The following is a 22,274-nucleotide window of genomic DNA, read 5'->3' on the forward strand; positions in this document are numbered from 1 at the left end:
ATAACCAGTATCAGCCACTCCAAAAACATACCAAATAGTAAAGACCATCAAAACAATGAAGAAACTGCATCAACTAACAGGCAATACAACCAGCTACCATCAAAATGGCAGGATCAAATTCACACATAACAATATTAACCTTAAATGCAGATGGGCCGAATGTCCCAATCAAAGGACACAGACTGACAAATTGGATAAAAAGTCAAAACCATTGGTGTGCTGTATTCAGGAAACCCATCTTACATGCAAGGAGACAGATAGGCTAAATAAGGAATAGAGGAAGATTTACCAAGCAAATGGAGAGTAAAGAAAGGGCAGCAGTTGCAATCTTAGTCTCTGATAAAATAGACTTTAAACCAAAAAAGATCAAAAGAGACAAAGAAGGGCATTACATAATGGTAAAAGGATCACTGCAACAAGAAGAGCAAACTATCCTAAACGTATACACACCCAGTACAGGAGTACCCAGATGCATAAAGCAAGTTCTTAACAACCTACAAAGAGACTTGGACCCCTACGCAATAGTAGCGGGAGACTTAAGCACTCCACTGCCAGTTGATCTGTCAGCTCAACAAGACACTAAATTAACAAGGATATCCAGGATTTGAACGCAGATCTGGACCAAGCAAACCTAATAGACAAAAAAAGGAATAATGGTGATATTAACAAATGTGTTTTTTTAATGTATAATGGTATGTGTCAACATTCAGAAGACTATATTATTCACTGAATAAATATTTTCCAAATGGATGAGGCATAACGTCTAATGTCTTATCTGGCATGTCTTATTTTGCATTTGACAAATGGATGAAAGATCCATTCAAAGTGCAAATGGGCCAATGGATGTAATAAAGTATGAAAAGGCAGTGAGACTGTAAATTTGAATCAGTAATTTGAAAGTAATTATAACACTCCTAAACATTTTCATTGAGGAAGATGACTAAAACTTGTTTAGGAGTTTTAGGAGTTTAAACCTTTTGACCAGTTTCTCTTCTATGGAAAACCAACTAGCATCTAAACTAGCACCTAATCTGGTACCTAAAAAAACCTGACACATATAGGTTTTTTTAGGAACCCTGCCTTAGTAACTCTATTAAGTTATCATGAATTAAGAATCTAAATATTAATCTTAATACTCTAGAAAAGAGATTACCACATGACCTGTTAACAGAAAGTTTGTCTTTTGAAAACACACATGGAACCCTAACATAAAAGACAAAGCATTAAGTAGGTCTCATGGAGTCAATGCTTAGCTTCCTTATCCCCCAAACCTCTATCTCATTGCACATGCACATGAGACAGCTTATGAAAAGCCACTGACCTAGGCCACTGGTTTCTAAACTTGGCTGTGCTAAAATCAGAATCAGCACCATTAACTTTTTAGTAATAGATTCACAGGCTGCCTATCACACCAAAATAAATCAGAATCTCTCTGGCTACAATCTAGCATTCCGTATTATTTAAAAGGTCCCCAGTGGCCAGGCTCAGTGGCTCATGCCTATAATCCCAGCACTTTGAGGTCAGGAATTTGAGACCAGCCTGATCAACATGGGAAAACCTGGTCTCTACTAAAAATGCAAAAATTAGCTGGGTGTGGTGGTGAACACTTATAATCCCGGATACTCAGGAGCCTGAGGCAGAAGAATCACTTGAACCCAGGAAGTGAAGCCTGCAGTGAGCCAAGATTGCGCCACTGCACTCCAGCCTGGGCGACAGAGGGAGAATCCATCTACAAAAAAAAAAAAAAAAAGAGGGTGAGGGCAGACACAGTGGGTGGCTCAAGCTGGTAATTAGAGCACTTTGGGAGGCCAAGGTGGGAAGATCACCCGAGGTCAGGAATTCGAGACCAGCCTGGCCAACATGGTGAACCCCATCTCTACTTAAAATACAAAAATTAGCCAGGTGTGATGGCGTGTCCCCGTAATTCCAGCTACTATAGAGACTGAGGCAGGAGAATCACTTGAACCTGGGAGGCGGAGGTTGCAGTGAGCTGAGACTGCATCACTGCATTCCAGCCTATACAACAGAGCAAGACACACACACACACATACACACACACACACAAAAAGGGCCTTCAGATTTCTGAAGCTGCCCTTGAGAGTTCAGTCCTGCTAATCATTCCTACAGATAATATCCCCAGTACCATTTATCAAAAGGCATTTATCAAAAGGTAGCTCACTTAACAGTAAGAAGCTCCAGACGTGGAAATAAGAACCACTTCGAGCTATGTCACTCACTAACAAAGTGATCTTCAACATCTCTCTCATCAATTTCTTTATCTGTGAATGGTAGAAAATACAAAAGAAAGAGGGAGAGGGCATTCATGAAAACTAAGTAAGATGTTGAATGTAAAAGTCTTACATAGTGCCTGGCAAGGTTACATAATGAAAATGTGTTTATATATTAGGGGGGATAGGAAGGATTAGATGAACTTAGCATCTGACGTTAAGAGATGAATTAAAAACTATGTTTTTGATTTGAACTCTGTATAGTCCTCAAAATCCAGAAGACCTATTAGATGTGTCCTATTAGGACAGTTAGACAGTATCTAGCATTTCAAAAGAAACAGCTGAACTTCAAGATAGTAACTACCTTTGAAGCTGTGCAATCCTTTCAGGCTCTTAGCTGTAGGTCACCACTGGGTCAGAGCCAAAGGTATTAGCCATAGCTGAGATGGAGTTGACTAATATAACAATAACCATTCATACTCAATTAGTTTCTTGTTTTGATTCCATGGTCATAAAACAAATTTTTCAATTCATAATTTGGCTTTTTAAATAATTTTTTTCCCTAGATCAGTGTCTCAACTATCCTGTTCAAAGCAGTATTTCTCACTATAATTTAAGTTCTACAGAAAATCAAGCCAAGTCCCAAGACATCTACTGTTTGTAATGATTAACTTATCTCCCAGGCATTTAAAATGATACTAAGGGCACATTATCCTGGAGTAAACTGAGGACACACTATCTTTCGGAGGACTGAGAAAAATATTCCCTAAAATTCTTTTCTGTAGGCTTAATTCTCTCCATGGAACAAACTGAAAATGGCTACATGAATTAACATTCCAGATTACAAGGCTTTTGTGAACTTAGTTACAAATGATTCGTCCAGTGGTCTCTAGGTTCAATGATAAGACACAGTTCATAGACCTTGACTTCACTAACATATAAACTGGCTCATCTCATCACATGTTCTACAGAATAACTACACTTTAGTGTTACACAGGTGACAGATCTCTGCCCTAAAACTTTGTGTATAAGTAATTTATATTTTATTTATACTAAAAAGGCAATATTCTACTTATTATAGTGCCATTTCAAAAATTTTAACTTAATAAGTCAAAATTGTATTTTATATTTAATATATTCATCAGAAATATTAAATTCTATTTTGAAATCTCATAAAATCTTTTTAAAATCTACCCCAAAGAAATAAAATTTCATGGAGTTTACAGATTTTAGATCAGGATAAAGGCAAATTTAGAGCAAAGCAGCTGAATTAAAATCCAATCAAAATCTTGAAAAAATATCCCATTAACAGAAACCTCTGTAGATTTTTTTCAGTTTCCAATTTAATGTCCTACTAAAATCTTATTCAGCATCTTACTTTATTACTGAAAAAAATGACATCCCTCTCTTAACTTATAATACTTTTTTATAAAAGCACACATTTCATGTTTATTCAAAGAGAAAATTTCAGAAACATTTAGCTTTTGTATTATTATAAAGTTTTCATAATCTAATACTGAGATGGATGGTTAAGAGAGGGAGGGAGGAGGAGCCAAGCAACCATAAGTCCAAGATTAAAATGGCTCTATAGAGAACAATAAAGTTGGTAGTACAAATTCCCCAGAGACTGCAGTCTACTAATGGCAATACTTAAAACAAAATTTTAGAAAATTGAAATTTAAAATCAAGAGAACAAGAGTGGGAAATTGGTAATGATAAAAGAAGAGGTGAGATTTAAAGTAACTTGACTAAACCACCCCAAGACGTCTTACAAGTGAATCTAAATGAAGCAAAGTAGGTTAAAGAAGTTTCAGGATTTTGAGAATGAATACGTATTATTTATTCCTGAGGTAGAAAACAGAAATCTCATATGTGGTTTCCAAATTAAAAGTTTATATGTAGCTTTATATTGTCATAGGAGTTATTAAGAAATTACTGTAGGCAGTTAGAGAGGAAGAGGGGTCCTTGGGAAGTTTTCATTTTTTAAAGCATCTCCGGAAAATTTTCTTGTAAAGCCCCAGCTCTTACAAGAAATAGGAATGCTTTTACACTATGGTGAGAGTGTAAATTAGTTCAACCATTGTGGAAGACAGTGTGGTGATTCCTCAAGGATCTAGAAATAGAAATACCATTTGACCCAGCAATCCCATTACTCAATATATACCCAAAGGATTATAAATCATTCTATTATAAAGACACAAGCACATGTATGTTTATTGCAGCACTATTCACAAGAGCAAAGACTTGGAACCAAGCCAAATTCTCATCAATGATGACTGGATAAAGAAAATGTGGCACACATACACCATGGAATACTATGCAATCACAAAAATGGATGAGTTCATATCCTTTGCAGGGACATGGATAAAGCTGGAAACCATCATTCTCAGCAAACTGACCCAAGAACAAAAAACCGAACACCACATGTTCTCACTCATAAGTGGGTGTTGAACAATGAGATAAGTGGGCATTGAACAATTAGAACACATGGACACAGAGAGGGGAACATCACATACAGGGGCCTATCAGTGGGTGGAGGGCTGGGGGGATAGCAGGGGGCAGATGTTAGGGGAGGGACAGCATTAGGAGAAATACCTAATGCAGATGGCAGGGTAATGGATGCAGCAAACCACCATGGCATATGTATACTTATGTAACAAACCTGCACGTTCTGCACATGTACCCCAGAACTTAAAGTATAATTTAAAAAAAAATTTTTTTTAAACATCAACAACAACAACAGAAAAGAGCCAGGCTGGCAACCTTTCATATGCAAATGCAGGCCATTAGAAACTGGGTCCACCCAAACATGGCGATTCCTGCCCTCTTCTTCTTGGCCTTGCCCCAAATCTTCCTGGCAACATGACTGCCCCCACATATCCCCGCCTGTTTAGCACATCATGGCACCCTGTATTTGCATATTAAAAGGCTAGGGTGGGAAGGCCAGTTTTTATTTTGTAGGCTACATGAACAACATGCCTAGTCAAGCCAATCTCCCAAGCCCTATGCAAATCAAACCTCCTCCCTCCACCCTCTTCATATACCTGGCTGGTGGGGTTCCCTCCCTTGGCTTTGGAGTCCCCTCCATCTGTCTCTGTACAGGGGAGCTTCTTCTTTCTTTCTCCCCACTTCTTTCTTGCCTGTTAAACTCCCTGCCCCTTCAAACAACTACACATGTGTCCGTGTCATTTTTCCTAATTCAACTGGAGAGGAAGAACCTGGGGTTCTCCACTCATCAAGTAGTATTTTGGTTAGAAGACCAAACAGGAAAAGAAACTGAAAGATACTTACTATAGTATCCATATAATACAGTGTCCTCAATCTGTCTGCTGACGTTAGCATTAGCCCAGTCCTAGAATAAAGGAAACAACAGAAATATTAATGAAACATACATTTGCCTAACAATTAGTTAGGTTTTAATATGACTGAATATCACTTCCAAAATCTATCCACTCAAATAAAAACAATCTATGTCTTCAATAACTGAGAGGCAGACAATAGACAATTTCGACATGTAAATGCTGAGATAAGACAACACAGTTCTGTGAAAACACAAAGACAAAAGGCACCTAAGTCAGACTGAAAATCAGGAAAGGCTTCTCAAAAATGACTAAACTGAGACCTGAAAGAAGGGAGAATGATCTCAGAGAAACAGAGAAAACAGTAGGAAGGAAAGAAGGGAGAAAAGAACAGAGACAGAACATTTGAAAAACACTTCAAGAAGCTAAATACAGATTCAATTGAGTTTTTGGAAAGGTTAAGAGAAAGCAGGTGGAGAGAGGGAGGAGAAGGACATATATGACAGAGACTTGTGAGTCATGCTGAATATTTTGGACTTTGTCCTAAGAGCAATGAAAAATAGTGATGAATTTTATGCAGAGAGTAAAAAACCTGATTTGTACTTCAGAAAGAACATATTTGAGCCTATTATACATTTTTTTAAAAACCTACATGAAAAATCAGTCTAATCTTTGTATTCATCCCACACAAGTATTGTTCAAATTACTAAATGTAGAAAATATAATTCAAATTATTCTTTTTTAATAGAAAAAATATATATACACTACTGTGTCAGAACTGAGGTACAATGTTAAGTATTTTGGCCTATACCCTAAATTCTATGCATGTGAAAAATTAAACCTGGAGAGTCTAAAGGACTTATCACTCTATTAAGTAGTAAAGCAAAATTCAGAATCCAGGTCAAGTTTTTATAAACACTTTAAGAGCTCAAGTCGGTGTCAATATTCTACAAGTGCTCTTAAAAAAGGATATCAGTATTTAATTATCTTAGGATAATTTAGGATTTTTCTTTTCTTTTCTCCTTTTTTGCCCATAAGCACCTCTAGCAATGAGTAGCTATAAATTTCTCTCTGATAAATGCCTGCAATATTAAAAAAAAAAATGTAGAAAATCCAAACTTGGCTGGGTGCGGTGGCTCAAGCCTGTAATCCTAGCACTTTGAGAGGCCGAGGTGGGTGGATCACGAGGTCAAGAGATCAAGACCATCCTGGTCAACATGGCGAAACCCTGTCTCTACTAAAATTACAAAAAATTAGCTGGGCACAGTGGCGTGTGCCTGTAGTCCCAGCTACTCAGGAGGCTGAGGCAGGAGAATTGCCTGAACCCAGGAGGCGGAGGATGCGGTGAGCCGAGATTGCGCCATTGCACTCCAGCCTGGGTAACAAGAGTGAAACTCCATCTCAAAAAAAAAAAAAGAAAAAGAAAAAGAAAAGAAAATCCAAACTTACTTCTACAAAGGCAAACCCTTGATACCCAAAGCACAATAAAAACAATATGTTCCCAATAGTAATAAGGAATAGTAACAAACCCTTAACACGTCAAATAGAAAAAGAGTTCAATACCAGCCTGGCAAACATGGTAAAACCCCATCTTCACTAAAAATACAAAAAATTAGGCGGGCATGGTTGGTGCATGCCTGTAATTCCAGCTACTCAGAAGGCTGAGGCAGGAGAATTATTTGAACCTGGGAGGCGAAGGTTGCAGTGAGTTGAGATCACACCACTGCACTCCAGCCTAGATGACACAGCAAGACTCCATCTCAAAAAAATAAAAATAAATTATAGAATATAAAAAAAATTTTAATAAATAGAAAGTCACCTGTTCCCACACAAAAAGACTGTAAATACCAATTGCCATCCAAATTAATCTTAAAATTAATATATATCATCAATCAACATCCCATTGTGCTAGGAGGTGGAGACTATCATCAACATATTGATTTTAAAGATTATCTGAAAAAACATATAGACTAGGGCCAGAAATAAATTTGAAAAAAACTAACAAGGAAGAATTTCCCAATTACTATACTTTACTAATAAAACATCAAAATCTACTATTATATAACCTTTCACCTACCTATTGGCAAAATTTAAAACAGTAACATACAGTAGTATCAAAATATGGAGGGGAAAGACATCTGCTACACAGTAAGATAGTCTACCATGTAGACATTCTTTATTGAATTGATCCTAAAAATATTCACACAAATTAAGATGGATATTAGTACATAGATATTTTATTCATTGGACAATACTACTTGTCCAACAAACTACCTCCGGATCTCTTACGAAGCTATAAGCTAGCCCAAATGGTCCCTTCCTTTCCCATGCAGGAGGAGATGGACCAAATTCCATTATTCATGGGACTAAGAGACTCAAAATCTCCAGGTGTTCAGCAATTGGTATGTCCTAGCACTCAGTAAACAACTTGTACCTACCTCAGCTCATATTACTTGGCACCCAAGTCCCAGGTATTTATTCTATCTGCAAGACCATTCTTCTTGCCATTTAAGAAGAGAGAAGAGGCCAGGTGTAGTGGCTCATGTCTGTAATCCCAGCACTCTAGGAGACTGAGGAATTGCTTGAGGTCAGGAGTTTGAGACCATGCGTGGTAGCGCACACCTGTAATCCCAGCTTCTTGGGAAGCTGAGGAATGAGAATTGCTTTAACCTGGGAGGCAGAGGCTGCAGCCAGACAAGATCATGCCACTACAGTCCAGCCTGAGCCTCAAGAAAAAGGAGAGAGAGAGAGAGAGAGAGAGAGAGAGAGAAAGACTGGGAGGTTATATACCTCTACTAAAGCACCTGCACTTTGGGAGAGTTTCCGTCAAGTTACATAAGAACCTGAGCACTTATTGACCCTTGTCAGGGCAAATTAGAGCCTGCACCAAGTAACATTTATTGGTTTTTGCCCAAGAGTCCTTTACCCAACAATATTCAGTGTAGGATTGTTTAAAATATTTTTTAAAAGAAAAAGGAAACTGGAGACAATCTAAATGCCAGAGTAGAAATAGTAAAATTGACCACTGTACATGCATAACATAGAATATACATGTTGATATTAAAAACGATGGGACCTATAGAAACTAGCACAGATAGATATCCATGAAGTACTTTTGAGTAGGGGTAAACAAAACAAATCACAACCAAAAGTTTTAACACATATAATCTTTGTCTAAAAAAATATATAATGAAAGAAAATACCCAAAGATAGCATAGAAAATAAATGAAAAGAAAATGCAAGTAGTGCTTACCACATAGAATGGAAAAGCACTGAGGCTTTCAATTCTATGCAATGATTGAAAATTTTTTCATCAATGATTCAATTGTCCAAATGAATATGTACATAATCAAAGCTTCAATTCCTAAGAGCTGTGCTTCTTCAGTGATTACTTCTGTATCCAAAGAGAAGTTTAAAAGGATTTTTTTAAGTTTTGTTTTGTTTTTGAGACAGGGTCTCACTCTGTCACCCAGGCTGCAGTGCAGTGGCATGATCATGGCTCACTGCAGCCTAGACCTTCCCAGGCTCAAGTGATCCTCCCACCTTCAGGCTTCTGAGCAGCTGGGACCATAGGTGCATGCCACCATGTCCAGCTAATTTTTGTATTTTTTGTAGATACCAGGTTTCACCACATTGCCCAGGCTGTTCTTGAACTACTGGGCTCAAGTGATCTGCCTGCCTCAGCCTCCAGGTTTATAGATGTGCGCCACCATGCCTGGTCTAAAAGGATTTTAAAAATGAGTAAATTAAGAACAATGTATCAATGGGCCACAGAATAATGATGACTATCTTTTTTTACTTCTTATATGTTATGCAAACTTCCCATCAATTTCCAAGACAGCCCCAGGAGGTACTAATGTCTCCACTGAGACTCACTTAAAAATTAGTTTAAAATTGGACAAAATCCCAATCTCAAAAAATTTATATTAAAAATAGAAAGTCTGAAGGTTAACTTGAAGCAAAAGAATCATTAAAATTTAGCATCTTTTACTCTATAAGGATCTCTTGCCTAACCAGTTCTTGTGGCAACAAGAGTATTGCTGTTACTATTTTAAAGCTACAAATATGTGTAAAATATACAACATCACTCAAGTACTATTAGTGTATTTGGCTTTTACGTACTTTCTTGCCTCCAAGATACTTGATGTATTGTCAAGGGAGCTTAGTTTGTAAAACTTTCCTTTTAATTTTGGGAACCACTATGACCTTAATATGTTTTATAAACTATTGCCTCTCAAAGTAGAAACTAAAAGGAACTTCAGAGTCATTTAGGACAAAAAGGAATGTGAGACAATCAAGAACTAAATAAAGAATATTAAAGAAGAATATTTCAGAAGACAAGGATATGAATTCCACAGAACAAAAATGTAATTTGTGGCATATGTAAATTCCATTCCCCATTATTCAAGCTGACTTTTGAAACCTGCTGTATAACCCAAAACTCCCACATGATTTTCCTCACTTTTACCTGACAACTTCACCTTAGAACAGTGGTTCTCATTCAGGAGCCATTTTGAACCGCATTGGGCATTTGACAATGTCCAGAGACATGGTGGGCAGAGTCAGTATCCTACAGGGATCTAGGAGGTAAGAGGTCAAGGACGCCACTAAATACCTACAATTCTCAGGGCAGGACCCCATAACAAAGAATTATCCAAGGCAAAATGTCCATGATTGAGAAATATTGACTTAGAGGTCTCTAAAATAATTTGCTTCGCCAAGCCAGGAGCTCACTTAACTTACTATTAAATCTAAAACCTGCTTCCATTTGTATCCAAATTCTAGACCTTCTTTCCTCTGAAGTGCCCATACTCCTATTACACCCAAACATTTGTCTTTGAGAACCCTCACCCTTCTGGAGGACACTGCACCTGCAATGATACCTTGTCTTCCCTCAAAAATTTATCTCACTCTACTTAATTCTAAAGTATACAAAGTCTAGTAATTATTAAACACAAAGAGATACACAACCACCACAAATAAAATCACCTCCATTAACTCCTCTTCTCACTTTCATAGAGAACAAAAACTTCTTGAAAAGTTGTCAGCATTCCCTAACACTTCTTCCTTGCTTCTCTTTCCACATCTAACCCACTCAACCTAATCACCCTACTGTTCTGCTGAAATTATTCTTCATGGTCACCACTGACCAAAACCACCAGTCGCTTCTCTACCCCACTCACTTCACCTCAGCATTACTGGAAAAAGCTATTATTCTTTCTTCCTGAAACACATTCTTCTGATTTCCACAAAGCCTCTCTCTTGTGTTTTTCTCATTTCTCAGGTTGCAGATTCTCTCCTTCATCTGACCTCTACACAATAGAGAACTCCAGTCCTTGGTCCGATGTCAAGGCTTCTCTGACTACTCAGTCTTCCCAGCTCCTTGTCAGTCCATAACTGTAGATATCATCCATATGTTGCTTCCCAAATACTTCTCTCTAGTCCTAAGCTCTTCCCAGAGCTTCAACTCCCAACTTAACACCTCCACCTGGATAGACAGTACAGTACATACTCTGAAGGTAAGCTGTCCAGAACTCTTTTCTCTACACTCCCTCACTTGCCCATGCACATGCATATGACCTCTTATTCCTCCAAGTTTCCCTATTTCTCTAAGGTATACAAAAACCTAGGCATCAGTACTCTGATCTGCTCACAGAAAAGCCTGTATACCTTCTGTTCTTAAGCAAAATGTTAGCATTCATTAATATGTGGAATTTCCAAATAATTATACCTTGCAAGCTAAGTTCATGATTAGAAAGAGGCTTCAAAATATTTGAGGTGGAAGTGGAGAAAATAAAAGAATGCATGTATTTATTTAGGAATTTAAATGTACATTTAATATAATATAATAATACAATGTACATTTAAAATGTACATTATAAATATTAAGATACAATATCATTCATCATGGAAAACAATGTCAACTTGTACATTTATCCTTACAAATAAAGTTGGAATAGACTAAAACCATAGTGGCATCCTTTTTACTCTAACATGAATAAATTTACAATTGTAGCATGAAGTTTGAAGAATTCTTAAATACTTAAAACTTATCTTTCACTAGGCACCTGAAGATAATTCAGCAATAACTTTTGGAAAAACTGTCTAGAGTTTACCAGGAAAATGTTTTTTAAATTTGTTTTTTCAGTTCTACTTTTGAGAGTCAGCAAATAGTCCAGTTTCAAATAAAAACTCATGAATTTCACTAATCCTCACAATGCCCCATAAAATCAGAAGGGAAAATACAGACACACAGAATGTTGCAAGGTATCAAAAAAACTACCAAGAAAAAACTCATACATTATCTAAGCTAAAAGCAAACAGAATTAGAGACAACTAAGTCTCTACTTGAGACTAAATTGAAAAGTAAGAAAAGGCCAGGCACAGTGACTCACATCTATAATCCCAGCATTTTAGGAGGCCAAGGCGGGTGGATCACCTGAGGTCAGGAGTTTGAGACCAGCCTGGTCAACATGGTAAAACCCTGCCTCTACTAAAAATACAAAAAAATTAGCCAAGCGTGGTGGTGTGCATCTGTAATTCCAGATACTCAGGAGGCTAAGGCAAGAGAATCACTTGCAACCAGGAGGTAGAGAGGGTGCAGTGAACCAAGGTCGCATCATTGCACTCCAGCCTGGGCAATAAGAGCGAGTCTCAAAAAAATAACAAAAGAGAACCAACAATTGCTGAATAACTAATATCCTAACAATGAAACAAAGTTTTAAAAAGTGGAAGGAAGAACTTTAACAGGTAGTTTCCCCTTCTAAATATTGTCAAATATGAAGTGCGTTAACTACAGCAACGTATTTGTTTTCTTTTAAGGCACATGTATTAAAACAAGCACCCAAATTTTTAGTAATATTTTTGCTTCTTTACTGAATGGATTCTTAAAATCTTACTCAAAAAAGTAAAATGCAATCTCATAGATTTTAAACATCAAAAACAAAACAAACCTATTTCCCAGGGAGTGATCACTAATTTAAGCATGGGCCCAAAACAATACTTAATCTAACAGAAAATTCATAATTTCATGAAAATACTTTAGAAATTTAAAGATGAAACATTTTCCCACAAAATCTAAATAAATCAAACATCCTAAGTTCTAAACTAAAAAAAAAAACAAAATCTCCTATTTAAACAATAATTATACCAGGGATAATTATATGACTTCTATACAGTAAAATTGTATGACTTACTATACAGTAAAATACACTTCTATACAGTAAAATTATATGACTTACTATACAGTAAAATACACATAAATACATATATATCCTTATCTATTTAAGTTTAACAGCTTTCAGAGAGAAAAATATACTAGAAATTTCTAATTATGTACTGTACATTTGAAATTATACTACACTGTTTTAAAATAAAAAGAATATTCAAACATTCTGAAAATGTCAAAATCTCTTATCCAAGAAACATAGGTATATACAAAGGCATAGAAATTAAACATTTTTATAGAATTTAATTCTAAAATAACACTTATTTCTCAGAGAAAATGACCTCATAATGTTACATTCAACCATTTAATTATTGATGTGTAACATTATTAAACTGTATTTCTTCTTGCCCAATAATAAAAAGCAGAGAAAACCCAATACCACTAAAATTAGTCATTTTCTCTAGAAGTAATGTTTCAACCCAAATGGTAGATATCCTATTTACTGAGCTACCTGAAAATACCTCATACTTGTTTAGAAGCCATCTTCCCAAGAAACCTGATGAACAAAGCCCTCTGGAACCAGATTGCAGGGCTTCAAATCCCAGCTTCAGCACTTACAGACTATGTTACTTCACCTCTCTGAATCTTGATTTTTTACCCACAAAAAACATAGATAATACTACTTACCTCACAGGATTGTCTGAGACATCAAAAGAAGTTACTAAATATAAATCACTTAAAATAGAGTCTGATACATAGCAAATATTCAATAGCTGTTAGTTACTATCTATACAACATTATAGTGATTGGCACACACTAAGTGCTCAATTAACACTTGCTAAATGGTGTACAAAAAAATGTAGTTTTCACAGCAATCAGAATATATCTAATTTTCACAGCAACCAGAATAAATTTAAATCTAACTGCAAAAATATTTTCAAATTATTTGCCTTATTTAGACTGGGCATGGTGGCTCATGCCTGCAATCCCAGCACTATGGGAGGCCGGGTGGGTGGATCACTTGAGGTCAGGAGTACAAGACCAGCCTGGAGAACACGGTGAAACCTCATCTCTAGTAAAGGTACAAAAATAATTAGCCAGGTGTGGTGGCTGCATGTCTGTAATCCTAACTACTTGGGAGGCTGGGGGATGAGAATCACTTGAACCCAGGAAGCAGAGGTTGCAGTGAGCCAAGATCACATCACTGCACTCCAGCCTAGGCAACAGAGTGAGCCTCCATCTGAATACAATTTTTTATACACATGTAATATTAAATAAAGTTTAAAAAATAAAATAATATATAAAATAGAAACAAATTATTTACCCAATTTATCCCAATTCAGGAAGTTATTTTGTTATCACACATTATTAAGATAACTGAAATATTATTTCATTCAAATATGTAAGTACTAAAGCTAAATATTGGGGTATAACAACAAAGAGACAGTTCCTGAGTCATAGAACCTTGTGCTAGTAAGAAACTTAAAGTAATTTGCATAATTTAAAGGAAACTCAGAAACCTTTAATCCATGTCCTTCATTTTTAAAATGAGGACCCTCAGGCAGGGCGCAGTGGCTCACGCCTGTAATCCCATCACTTTGGGAGGCTGAGGTGGGTGGATCACGAGGTCAAGAGATCAAGACCATCCTGGTCAACGTGGTGAAACCCCGTCTCTACTAAAAATACAAAAAATTAGCTGGGCATGGTGGCGCATGCCTGTAATCCCAGCTACTCAGGAGGCAGAGGTAGGAGAATTGCAGGAGGCGGAGGTTGCAGTGAGCCGAGATCGCGCCATTGCACTCCAGCCTGGGTAACAAGACCGAAACTCCGTCTCAAAAAAAAAAAAAATGAGGACCCTCAAGTCCAGAAAAGTTAAGTGGTTTGGCTAATGGTATACAGCTAGCGGTTAAGGGTCAAGACTACAACTCAGGTCTTATAATTCCCACCCTAATTCACTGTACCATACTGACTCAAAGTACTCAGTATGGAAACAGAGATTAGGATCCTGATCTGCCACTAACAAAGCCCTTCTAAATTATTTATTTGTTGCATTAATGCAAATCAAATAAGTTTCAAAGGAGTTACAAGCAGCAAAAAATATATAACCTTATAGAGAAACAGTAAGTTTACACCCTGCCCCCATGGCTCCCTTGTGAAGAATACCTTTTAGTTTGTAATTAGTGGTAGATGGGTAACAGCTGCCTACTTAGTATATTTTTGAGTTATGAGTGAATACAGAAAACCTGTTTATTAATAAGAATCACCTGTTTAAGAGAGACTAAATACATGGAGCAGAATCTGCTCAGGCCTTCGGCCTGGAAGGCTATTAGCCCCTGAGGTTCTTAGCTCGATAGGCTCCTGTCCCCCTGGATAGAACCATTTTGCTATTCTATCTGGGTGTCTGCCTCTCATTACCTTCAGCACCATCTGGGTAGGGGTCTCCCGATGGAGCTAGTATTTGGTATGACCTATTATGATTACTTAAAGCATCTGCAGGGTTGCTGAATTAATATAATAGTTTTTACGTCAGTTAAAAGCCTGCTTCTAGTCATCATGTTAGATGTCACATTCTCAGCCTCTAAGCTGTATTTCCATTTTCATTCATTCCCAGATACAAAAATAAAACACAATTTATATTGTACTGCTAAGTGTGCCAGAAATTGGAAAGGAAAAAAAAATCTGCAAAGTAAGATTATATTTACCTTAAATGTACCATTTTGATTTTTCATGTAAGAAACCAAAAATATATCCACTGGTAGAAGTGCTGATGTGATAAGTGCAATTGCTAGAGAAAAAATTGCTGTTATGGTGGACACAACTTCACTTTCCCGCTGACTTTGGTATTTACGAACATATATCCAGCAGAATGCCAAAATAGCCTGAAATAGAACAAAAAGATGTTTGTTACTACCCGATGTATTTATCTAATTTTTGTATGTGTTTGAAAGTTTCTAGCAGGAAACCTTATGTGAAATAAACATTATTTTAGTTGTGTAAGGAAAGCCCACTATCCCTTAAAAACTTGTCCAAGATGTGTAATTTTCAAAGCCTATTTCATGAATGCAATACATTACATAGGCATACACACACAATACTATTAATAACAGTGCTCACTTACATATTTCCTCACCAAACAGTGCAGCCATTAATGGTTTCACACATCATAGTTACAACTAGCTTTGAATATATTTTTTCCCTGTAGATTTTTCCAACCTAAAGGAGATATGAGTAGAAGCTGTTCTATCCTAGCCTTATTACAGAAGCATTACAGAATATAAATTAGATGAAAATTAACTTCTGTTCTGACAGTTCAAGAATAGCATTCAGCTAAAGATTAACTGCCAGTATAATATGATGCAATTATCATATTATACTATAAATTGTAAAGAGCATTAAACAAAGAAAAGTCAATGCTGAAAATGGTACATGTGCACAGCAAAAAGCTTGCCAGTGAAAAAAGTTCACTCAGAGGTAGAGGCTGACATCTCTAGCCAACCAGTTACTCTTAATACTTACCAATGCGATTCTAGTGACTATCACAGAGTAAAGGACTTAATGAGTCTCTAACTTTAGAAGGCATTGGAATCACTTGCAGCAACTGTTAAAGCACAGATTGTTAAGCCCCATCCTCTGAATTTCAGATTCAAGAAGTCTGGAGCGGAGCTAGAAAATCTTTATTTGTAACAGCTTCCCCAGGTAAGGTTGCTGCTGGTCCAGGGCTATAGTTTGAGAACTTCTATTCTATTCAATACAGGGAGTTGCAGACAGAGACTAAGTTATTTCAGCCTCCACCGTGAGTCGGTATCACCTGGGTAACTTTTAAGTACCCTTATGCCTTCCCTACATTCCCCAATCAATTCTATCAATGCAGAATAAGGCGCCTCCAGGCATCAGTACTTTAAATGCCTGAGGATTTCAATTTGAGCCAATCTTGAGAACCATGTTCTAAGTAAGAGCTCTGGTACTTTTAAAAGCCTTGTTTTGTCCTTTCACTTTTCAACAGATTCATCTGTTACTTTCTTTCTGAGCATCCTATAGTTTAGAGGCCTAACTGGAACTAATAAAACTACCAAACTAGTTTTGCAGCTTCCAAATTATTCTACCACAAGCAAGACACAAGAACAATTCCATTATCTCAGAAAATTCCTTTGTCCCTTTGTAGTTAATTCCTCTCTCTGCCCCCAGCCCTTAAGACAGGAATAATACAGGATGGTCACAAGGGTTAAAAAAAATTCCAGGCAGCAGTTTTACATGACTAGAGACTACGGGCTACTAAGATCCTGATAAACCAGGGTGTGGACCAAGCTTGTTGAGACCCACTGGACCTAACATGACAATGGATCTGACCCAAGTTTCACCTAGGACCTCATTATATGCTCATTAACATGCTCAATCACACACCTACCAGCACTATGGCAGTTCCAAGACCATTCATATTTGATGTAAAAATGGGTGGCACCACAATTTCAAGAAATCTCTTTTTCCAGGAATTTTCATGATTATATCTCTTGATTAAAGAAACCCATAAAGGTAGAAACTCCACATGCCATTGTGTGTGTCTCTTAAGGATGCCCACACTCCTCTTTCTTGAGTGGTAGTTTCCCCTTTAATAAATCTCCATACTTTCACTATTTTCTGACTTCCCCTTGAATGTCTTCTCATGACAACGTCAGGAGCCTGAAAACCAGCTGGGGTTGAGATCCCACCTACATTTGGAGATCCCCCTCAGCCCTCCAGTATCACCCTGACAACCACTATCTGTTTGCTGTCCGTATAGTTTCTGCCTTTTCCAGAATGTCATAATGCCTTCATATAGTATGTTGTCTTTTCAGTCTGGCTAGTGTCATTTGGCACAGTGCATTTTAAACCCCTCCAAGTTGCTGCTTGTCATTCCTTCATACTGCTGGCCTTTCAACTGGTGACAGAATAGCAGGAAAAAAACTGAGTGAGAAGGAGTTATGACTTTAGAACAAACAAACAAACAAAATCTAGGCTCAAATTCTTGATTTTGGGGAAACAGTTATTTTTCATAAAATGTTACTTTACATTAAATTTAAATGGGCTTCTTTGGCCGGGCATGGTGGCTCAAGCCCGTAATCCCAGCACTTTGGGAGGTCAAGAGATCGAGACCATCCTGGTCAAGATGGTGAAACTCTGTCTCTACTAAAAAAAAAAAAAAAAAAAAAAAAATACAAAAAATTAGCTGGGCATGGTGGCGTGTGCCTGTAATCCCAGCTACTCAGGAGGCTGAGGCAGGAAAATTGCCTGAACTCAGGAGGCAGGGGTTACGGTGAGCCGGGATCGCACCATTGCACTCTAGCCTGGGTAACAAGAGTGAAACTCTGTCTCAAAAAATAAATTAATTAATTTAATTAAATTAATGGGCTTCTTTTTAAAGGAATTCATAAATATTTTTAACATTCCCCCAATTTATTTTGAAGTCTTTGGAAGCTGAGCCTTATCTTTCTATCCTTAGCAGTACTTGACACAAAGTGTTCCAATAAATTTTTTATTGGATTTCAAGAATGAAAGAAAACCTGCATTTTGTAAGTATTACCACAAACAAAGGATTTTGCCAATATCAGGCAGTCAAGCTGGGAAAGGGCAACCAGGCAGAAGAGTAAAGCCAGAGTCTCCCAAACTTTTTGGTCTCAGAATCCCTTCACAATGGCTTTAAAACTGATAACCTTCAAGAGCTTTTTGTTTATATTGTCAATCATTACTGATCATCATTACTGGTAAAATAAAACCAAGTATTCTCATCTATAAGAATACTTCTTTCATAACAGATTATAAAAATTAAATGAGATATAGTTTAGCACAGTGGCTGGCCACAGTAACTGCTTAACAAATAGTAGTAGTTGTTATTAAAGCATTTGATAAAAGAAACAAATATATAACTTTGTTAACAATTATAAGGAAAAGTTTCAAATACTCCCCTCAGCTTCTCCCAAGAGATTCAAAATAAATTGGTCTTAGCACTGAGATTTTAAAAACTTTCCAGGTGGTTCTCATGAAAGGCCATGGTTGAGAGCCACTGGAGCAGACGAAGAAATGAGTAGAGATGAATCTTTATTAAACCAATCAGAATAGATGATATACTGTCTGGGATCTTGTTAAACTGCAGATTTTGATTCAGTAGGAATGGGATCAGATATTTGGTATTTCTAACAAGTTCCCAGGTGATGTCCACACTTTAAGGAACAAGAATAAATTCACTTTACAAAAACAGAGTCTCCTATTATAATGGCAAACACAATTTAAAGGTGGTGTAAGTCAAATTACAGAGGACATTGAACCTAGACAGAATAGTTTAGAATTGATACAGTAAAGACAGACATAGTTAGATTACAGGCCCAGGGGACCAAATCTAACAATTTCTTACGTGGGAAGAAACTGAAGTCCATTATTTTTGCCCAAGAGCACAAAACTAGGCAACATTCATGTCTTGATACTTTTTCTTTCTTTTTTTGAGACAGGGTTTCTGTTGCCCAGGCTGCAATGCAGTTGCACTATCAGAGCTCACTGCAAACACTTTTGGGAACTGCCTCCCGGGCTCAAGCAATCCTCTCACCTCAGCCTTCGAGTAGCTGGGACCACAGGCATTTGCCACCATGCCCAGCTAATTTTTTTTATTTTTAGTAGAGACAGGGTTTCGCCATGTTGCCCAGGCTGGTCTCGAACTCCTGAGCTCAACTGGTCCCCCCGCCTCAGCCTCCCAAAGTGCTGGGATTACAGGTGTGAGTCACCACACCCTGCCCATGTCCTGATTCTTTAATAGATGATTGGCCGAAGTTCTCCAAGTGTGAAATCCCTAGGCCCTGGTAGTCCCCAGAATCCCTTCTGGATATTCAGAAGTTGAAAACTTTTCTCATAATAATTACTAAGATGCTATTTGCCTTTTTCACTGTGCTGACATCTGCACTCATAGTTCATAGCCATGGTAGGTAAAGCTACTGATGCATTAGCATGAATCAAGACAGTGGCACCACACTGCACCAGTAGTTATTATATTTTTCACCACAAGCTCAAAAAAGTACAATTTAAATTAAGACTGTGCCTCACATAGCAGTATAAATTAATTTTATTGAACTTCAATCCTTGACTCTTTTTAATAGTTTGTGAGGTAAAATATGAAGCATGCATACATAAAGTCCTTCTGCTGCATACCAAGATGTGACAGCCATCTCCAGGAAAAGTTAGAGTTAAAAGCCAAACCAACAACTCTTCAAGCAACAACGTTTATACTTGAAAGAAAAACTGCCAAACTATGGTTACTCAGTCTTCCCTATTTGGCAGATTTTGTCAAATGAACAAAGGGAGCCTATCACTTAAAGAAAAACTGACAGTATTTAATACCATTGATAAGAGTCAAACTTCCAAATGAAAATTGGATTTTGAAAGACTTCTATCCACCACTATGAGCTTGACAACCCTTCAATAGTTAGAATTTTCAGAGACATTTCTGACAAGATCAGAAATGAAATGTGGTATTTTGAAATTGTGTAATGAAATGTATCCATATTTAAAAGATGTGCATAACTCAGTAAACCAGTATTTTCTAAATGACCAAAGCATCGTTATAAAACCATGAAAAGGTAAAAGATCCATTCAGAGTGCAAGATGGGCTAATGGATTTTAATGTAACAATGAATGAAAAGCTCATTGATAGGGTTTCAGGTTCCATCTTCCATGACCTTTAAGAAGATTTCACTTGTTGAGCTTTGGTGTAGTATCAAACAACATCCACCACAATTACCCGAAAAATACTCCTCTGTTGCTGACTACCTATCACTGCAGCTGTATTTTCTTCATACTTCGACTAAAATAACATACCCCAAAAGACTGAATGTAGAAGCCAACATAAGAAACCAGACTTTCTTCTAATAAACCAGGATTTAAAGACATTTGCAGAAATTTAAACAAGAATCCTTCTTCCTTAAAGCTTTTTTCCACGCCAACGTCCAAGCGTCAAAATCCTGATTCCCTTCTGATTTTATTAGTTCTTGCCGTAATATTGCCAACTTAAATGGCTTCCTTTTTTTCATCAGTCCAAACCTTATCACATCTCCATTATTTTCCAACATTTTTGTCTTTTCTCTTAAGTCCTATTTTATTTATAGTCATACTCTGGCTTTCAGTACATAAAATACATGTTTCAAGAATTTGTTTTCCTACCTATCTCCAGATCCTCTTTAAAGCCATTTTTTGTTTAATTTACATCCTCTTACAATTCACACCACACCACCACATCTGTACCTTCAATGTTTATTAATTAATAACTGCCAAGATAGTCTCCCTTAACTTTGATACATTATATACTTATTTGTTTTCTTGTAAACAAACGGAATCGGATAGACTGGAAAAGCCAGGGGGCTCTCCAACTATAGGACTGGGCGGCTGCAAAGACCACAGTCAACCTTTAGGGTTACGTTTCCCCCAAGAGAGGATTAACATGTTCCAGCGTAAAGGCAGTGTTTTTCATCTGGGACAGTGATGGCAGTAACAAGAGGATCCATTTCTTAAATTTTCACACGCCATCCTTTTTTTCTTTCTCCTATTTTTTTATTTTTTTTATTTTTTATTTTTTTTTGTCTCTACTGCAAAAATTTACTAGGACATAGTACGTAGGTACCAGACACCTACTGGAATCTTGAAAATTAAAGTAAAATCAAACAAGCCTGATTTCTAGAACTGAAGGTTTTGTTTTGTTTTGCAATGCAAAAAGGTCAAAATACACTGGAACACAAAGTAACAACAGGCTCGGAAGATGAGAAAAGAGAAGATTTGAGGAGGTAGAGAGGTTATGAAAGGAAATAAATCGAACTCCCAAATATAATAAACCAAAGGGTTTTAATATTAATAGAGAAGTAATAGCCAGGCCACTTTGCGCCATTTCAGTCTACATTTTGCTCACTAAATGTACAGAAATAAGACCGTCGGAAAAGAAAGCACCTGAGGTCAGACTGGTAGTAGTATATACACCGATACTGGTAATAAAAAGGACTACAGCTCTGCCCTCCACAGGCATCTCCTCCCATCAAAAAAAGATTGGAAGAGAATGTGACACCTGGAAGTCGGAACAACTCACGTCATCAAGGCAGAATCACACAATGGGCACAGAAGGTTGGAGACTCATTGGCCCCAAGGGTAGGGAACATTGGGGAAAAACATACAGAGAAGTCGACAAGTAAACAACGCCAGCGCCTACTTAACTTGCAAAGATCCAGTGCTGCTGCAAAGATCCACACCTTATGCCACTGTTTTACAGGGGACGAAAGGCCACCACATGCTTCTCAACCCCGACAGTCTCTTTCGCCCCCAAACCCCACCGGCCCCATTGCCCAAGTCAGGGATGAGGGCAAGAGCTTCCAAAAATGACCCTGAAACCTTAGACGTCATCAGTGAAAAGAAAGCAAAAGCGTCCGGAAATCGGCACCGTCCTGTCCCCGCCGTCCGCCCAAGCCCACGACACTCAGGAGCCTTCCGCAGTCCAAGCTAAAAGCGGGCGGAGCGAAGAGGGTCTCCGGGGCCCGGAGAGGCCAACTGCAGGGCCGGCCCCTCCCTCCCTCCGCCAGT

General features: G+C 37.5%; 1 protein-coding gene across 3 annotated transcripts in view; it reads right to left on the minus strand.

Annotated features, from left to right (window-relative positions):
* Positions 1-22,274, minus strand: part of LMBRD1 (LMBR1 domain containing 1) — a 133,568-nt gene that overhangs the window by 111,080 nt on the left and 214 nt on the right. For 2 of the 3 annotated variants that reach the window (XM_035296033.3, XM_035296032.2), the window contains exons 2-3: positions 15,398-15,574; positions 5,520-5,580 (exon numbers count right to left, since the gene is read on the minus strand). In XM_035296033.3, the coding sequence (XP_035151924.1) occupies positions 5,520-5,580; positions 15,398-15,574 (238 nt within the window). Of the gene's footprint in view, positions 1-2,179; positions 2,280-5,519; positions 5,581-15,397; positions 15,575-22,274 lie in introns of all 3 variants that reach the window. The other variant, XM_078369498.1, reaches the window with a different exon arrangement.

This window comes from Callithrix jacchus, chromosome 4 (genome assembly GCF_049354715.1).
Source record: "Callithrix jacchus isolate 240 chromosome 4, calJac240_pri, whole genome shotgun sequence".
In the NCBI taxonomy this organism is placed as follows: domain Eukaryota; kingdom Metazoa; phylum Chordata; class Mammalia; order Primates; family Cebidae; genus Callithrix; species Callithrix jacchus.